The 4,806-nt window shown below is 53.9% G+C and overlaps 1 protein-coding gene across 2 annotated transcripts; it reads left to right on the top strand.

Moving 5' to 3' along the window:
* Nucleotides 1-775: 775 nt before the first annotated feature.
* LOC123402924 (silicon efflux transporter LSI2-like) lies at nt 776-4,262 on the top strand. 2 transcript variants are annotated; one of them, XM_045096894.1, is made up of 4 exons: nt 776-1,323; nt 1,418-2,767; nt 3,084-3,273; nt 3,614-4,262. In XM_045096894.1, exons 2-4 carry the CDS (start codon nt 1,649-1,651, stop codon nt 3,880-3,882), a joined length of 1,578 nt encoding a protein of 525 aa, XP_044952829.1. In that variant the 5' UTR covers nt 776-1,323; nt 1,418-1,648; the 3' UTR covers nt 3,883-4,262. The 2 variants fall into 2 exon arrangements, with proteins under 2 accessions (XP_044952829.1, XP_044952828.1); XM_045096893.1 differs by having other exon boundaries at nt 776-2,767.
* Nucleotides 4,263-4,806: the final 544 nt, after the last annotated feature.

The raw sequence follows: 4,806 nt of genomic DNA on the forward strand, positions 1-4,806 counted from the left end.
AGATTACACTAGGTGGCAGCAAGATTCATCGTGGAACATTAATCATGTGGTGGTATTTTCTTCTTCTCCTTCTTCTTCCTGGTGGGCCCAACAACTCGGCATCGACCAATCCACGTCCGGTTGAAAGCAAGCCGGCGCATCAGGAAACATGAAATATCACGGTACTGTTCGTCTCCATGATCAAACAGGGAGATAGATTAAGGAGAAGCAACAAGACATGATTAGTTTTAAGGTGATGATGAATTAGTTGAGGACAGGAACATGGGGATTCAGACAAGGGATGGATAACGTTGATCAGGCACCAAACCAAACCCCCCCAACCCCCAAATCACATCCCACCACCCTCCACATCAGCAATCAATAATCTAATCCAGCTCCTCCCCCTCTCACTTCGCCGTCGCGGCACCCCCGATGAACGCGTGCACACCTCCATCTCCATCGCCATCTCCATCGCCATCGCCGTCTCAGGGCCCGGCGGTGTTCTTGCGATTTCATCCGGTCAATCATTGCGAGGCCTACATTAGCAAGAGACTAGTAGTGATACCAAAGGTTACCTCTCTGGTAATATAGAATGGTATCCAAGCCAGACAGTTACTTCTCTGTCTAATTAACCTGTCAATTTCGGCCAGCAAAAGGTGAAAGTGACCTCACTAATTACCCCCTAATCATGCTCTACCACCAAGTCAAGAGCAAGTCTTTTTGTACCAGCATAACTAAATTTTCACCTCCCCCTTTCACTTTCAGTCACCATTGCTCCATTCATGCCCAATCAAAATCAAACCCCAGTGATGATCCTAGTTTAAGGAGGAAAACCAGGAACAAATTAAAGAGAGTGATGCAAAATTTGTACTACTAGTGTCTTATTCCTGGCGCCGCAAAAATCCAAGGCCGGTCCACCTCCATGGCGAATTCCCAGCAGCGTCGCCATTAATCATGGCCGTGCATGTGAGGATGCGGTGAGCCAGCCACATTTCTCTGTTTCTGGAAACGCAGAAAATATTTCCCGTCGTTTGGTTGCAGACATCTCCATCCACTGGTGGGGAGAGCGGCAAGGAAATAATATCCATGGGGGGCAATCTACTAGGAGGCCATGTGGAGCTCGCCAAGTGGTCAATGGCTCGTCGCCAAGTGTTCCATTGTTAACCTCTTCTGGTGCCGAGTAGTTTCTCCACGAGCTCCACGAGCAGACGAGCGAGCTCCTCCCTCCTCCTCGTCATCGTCTTCGTCCTCAGCGTGACCCTCACGGCTGGCTGTGGATCCATCCGTCCATGGAGATGGAGGCTTCTAGCTGACGAGGCTGGCGGCTTCTGGATTGGTACGTAGGTACGTGCTGTTGGCTGTTGGTGCATGCATGATTGCCGCTTGCGCCCCCACCATTAGTTGGTTGGAGCTGAGCTGAGCTCTGCTTCTTGTCCAGCTCTGTTCTTGTTGGTAGCTGGCTGCACGCCCATGTAGTTGCAGATCTTGATCCTGCCGCTAGGCCACAGATTGCGGATTTTGGTTTTCGGATTTCTTTCTAGGTGGAGAATTAGGTAGGTCGCTCTCCTTGAATCGGATCTCGACTCTCGAGGAGTGGAGATTCTTGCAGATTCGGTAGTGTAGAGATCGAAGAAGCAGAGTGAGAAATTGGATCTTGGGGCTGGGGGCAATGGCGATGGAGCCGACGGTGAAGGTGGCGCTGGGGACGGCGGCGTTCGGCATCTTCTGGGTGCTGGCGGTGTTCCCGGCGGTGCCGTTCCTGCCCATCGGCCGCACGGCGGGGTCGCTGCTGGGGGCCATGCTCATGGTGCTCTTCAACGTCATCACCGCCGACGAGGCCTACGCCGCCGTCGACCTGCCCATCCTCGGCCTGCTCTTCGGCACCATGGTGGTCAGCGTCTACCTGGAGCGCGCCGACATGTTCCGCCACCTGGGCCGCGCGCTCTCGTGGCGCAGCCAGGGCGGCAAGGACCTGCTCGTCCGCACCTGCGTCGTCTCCGCGCTCGCGTCGGCGCTCTTCACCAACGACACCTGCTGCGTCGTGCTCACCGAGTTCATCCTCAAGATCGCCCGCCAGAACAACCTCCCGCCCAAGCCCTTCCTCCTCGCGCTCGCCTCGTCGGCCAACATCGGCTCGGCGGCGACCCCCATCGGCAACCCGCAGAACCTCGTCATCGCCGTGCAGAGCGGCATCTCCTTCGGGGACTTCGTGTTCGGCATCCTCCCGGCCACGCTCGTCGGCGTCGTCGTCAACGCCGCCATCCTGCTCTGCCTCTACTGGCGGGAGCTGTCGGACGAGAAGTGCGTCGACGTGTCCCACGACGCGCTCCCCGCCGAGGTCGTCGAGGAGGACGACGTCACCTCGCACCGCTTCTCGCCGGCCACCATGTCCCACCCGCGCCGCGGCCGCCTCCCCGACGGCTCCGCTGCCCCCGACGCGGCCGGCTGCGAGGCGCACTGCTGCGAGCCGCCGGTCAAGCCCAACGGCGAAGCTTTCGCCGCCAAGGAGGCGGCGCTGGACGGCGTCGGGATCCACCAGAGGAGGGGCTCCGCCGCCAGAGTGACGACCAAGGAGGAGGAGTACTGCTGCTTCAACTCGGCGGAGGAGAAGGAGGCGGCCATGGACGAGGAGTGGAAGAACAGGCTGTGGAAGACGTGCGTCTACGCCATCACCTTGGGCATGCTCGTCGCGCTGCTGCTGGGGCTCAACATGTCCTGGAGCGCCATTACCGCCGCCCTCGCGCTCATCGTCCTCGACTTCAAGGACGCCCGACCCTGCCTCGAGAAGGTAACTAACATGTCTGTCAAACATGTCTTCACTTAAACTGCTGAACCAAACATGTCTGTCTGCAGTCAAACTGAACCAACAAGTCTGCAAGATGAATTCACCAGTCCCCATCTTGAACGAAACTTTTGTTTACAATTCAAATAATTCAAATAGTTTGATTGAATTTTGCACCTCTTCACAGCAAATTGGATTGGCCAGTGTGTTCTTTCTGAAATTCTGAAACTAAAACTCACACCAGAACCATTACTAACTACGAGTACTGTGCATCCCATTCATTGTTGCTTACTGTGGTGGTGCTGAAAAACAAAACTTTCAGGTCTCCTACCCGCTGCTGCTCTTCTTCTGTGGGATGTTCATCACCGTGGACGGCTTCAACAAGACCGGCATTCCCAGCACGTTCTGGGAGTTCATGGAGCCGTATGCGCGGATCGACACGCCGACCGGGATCGTCATCCTCGCCCTGGTCATCCTTCTCCTCTCCAATGTCGCGTCCAATGTCCCGACCGGTTAGTTCCTCCCCCCTGCCATTTCGAAGCCATTTTCAGAGTGAACTTCATCTAATTTTGTGCGAATTTCATACTAGTTGCCTCCAAACTGTAATTAATCAGGCTGCAGTAATCAGGGACACCAAACAAATGGCACGATTCATTTTTGGATCAGATGTGCAATTATTTCTGAATCAATGTGTTAGATGCTAGGCAGGCTGTCAGGTCCCAACTTCTATCAGACCGGCCAATCATTCATTCATTCCACTAAAGAACAAGAGAAGCAGCTGAACATGCCAAATCCCCTGCACCACAAACAAACTACTGACAGACTATGCATTGGGTCTGTGCTTTGTTGCAGTCCTGCTGCTCGGCGCACGGGTGGCGGCCTCGGCGGCGGCGATCTCCCCCGCGGCGGAGACCAACGCGTGGCTGATCCTGGCGTGGGTGAGCACGGTGGCCGGCAACCTGTCGCTTCTGGGGTCGGCGGCGAACCTGATCGTGTGCGAGCAGGCGCGCCGGTCCCAGCAGTTCGGCTACACCCTCTCCTTCTTCAGCCACCTCCAGTTCGGCTTCCCGGCGACGCTCATCGTCACCGGCATCGGCCTGCTGCTCATCAAGAGCAACTGAACAGGAGAGGATCATGATTATCACCAACACAGCAGCAGAAGAAGATGGTATGATTCATATGGATATACTATAGGTATGTATGTAAATTTTAAAAATTGTGAATGTTGGGGCCGTCATTTGTGGCCTGTGGGGTCGTCTTGTACCGTAAAGCAAAGCTGGGAGCCCCCCCGAGCACGGATGATGACATTCATGGTGGTGCTCGGAGGCTTTTTGGGTTGTACATTTCATATGTATTGAAAAAGAAAAGGAGGAAGAACAAGAAGAAGAAGAAGAAGAAGAAAGATGTACATGAGTAGCTGCTACTATTACAATCTAGTAAGTAAATGGAGGTGTATATTTGTTCAGTATTCACGATGAATTGGATGGTACACATTGCAATCTGTTGAACGATCGACCAAGTGGGAAAAGATTATGCATGCATGCATGCATGTATCCAGCTTGACAATGTGGCCCCTGTCTCCACATGCCATACTCCAAGGCACAATGCATTGACATTCCATGTGCAACCTTGCTCCATATCTTCACCATGCTTGTTTTTCTAGCTACAGAGAGTTACGCGCTGCGGGCCAGATCACCAACCTTTAATGACTATCTCTACTCCTAATTAGGAACTTGGTAGAACATCTTTCAGGTTTTTTTTCTTCAACCGGTTTAATTTCGTCTCCCCCAGCCCCCTCATCTCTACTCCTAAAGGGGGTTTATTTTCGTCACTTCTTCCACCATCGTTTGGGGTTTTTTTCCGTCACCCTTCCACCTTGAGTTTTTCTACCTCCTCCGTTCCCACGCACGTGAACAAAAAAAAAAAACGAATCACACCGTACGGCCTATTCCTGATCCGCTCTCGTCTCCTTCCCTATGGCCCATCCGCCGACCAAATCGACTCCGGCTGCTGGGCTCGTCCGCCTCGCCATGGCCGGTGAACGC

Source organism: Hordeum vulgare, chromosome 6H (genome assembly GCF_904849725.1).
Source record: "Hordeum vulgare subsp. vulgare chromosome 6H, MorexV3_pseudomolecules_assembly, whole genome shotgun sequence".
NCBI classification, from domain to species: domain Eukaryota; kingdom Viridiplantae; phylum Streptophyta; class Magnoliopsida; order Poales; family Poaceae; genus Hordeum; species Hordeum vulgare.

Bases quoted from the DNA above. Each gene is read 5' to 3' on its own strand.
- LOC123402924 (XM_045096893.1), top strand. From the start codon at position 1,649: ATGGCGATGGAGCCGACGGTGAAGGTGGCGCTGGGGACGGCGGCGTTC. The intron at 2,768-3,083 runs GTAACTAACATG...CAAAACTTTCAG, and splicing joins CCCGACCCTGCCTCGAGAAG to GTCTCCTACCCGCTGCTGCT. The intron at 3,274-3,613 runs GTTAGTTCCTCC...GCTTTGTTGCAG, and splicing joins CGCGTCCAATGTCCCGACCG to TCCTGCTGCTCGGCGCACGG.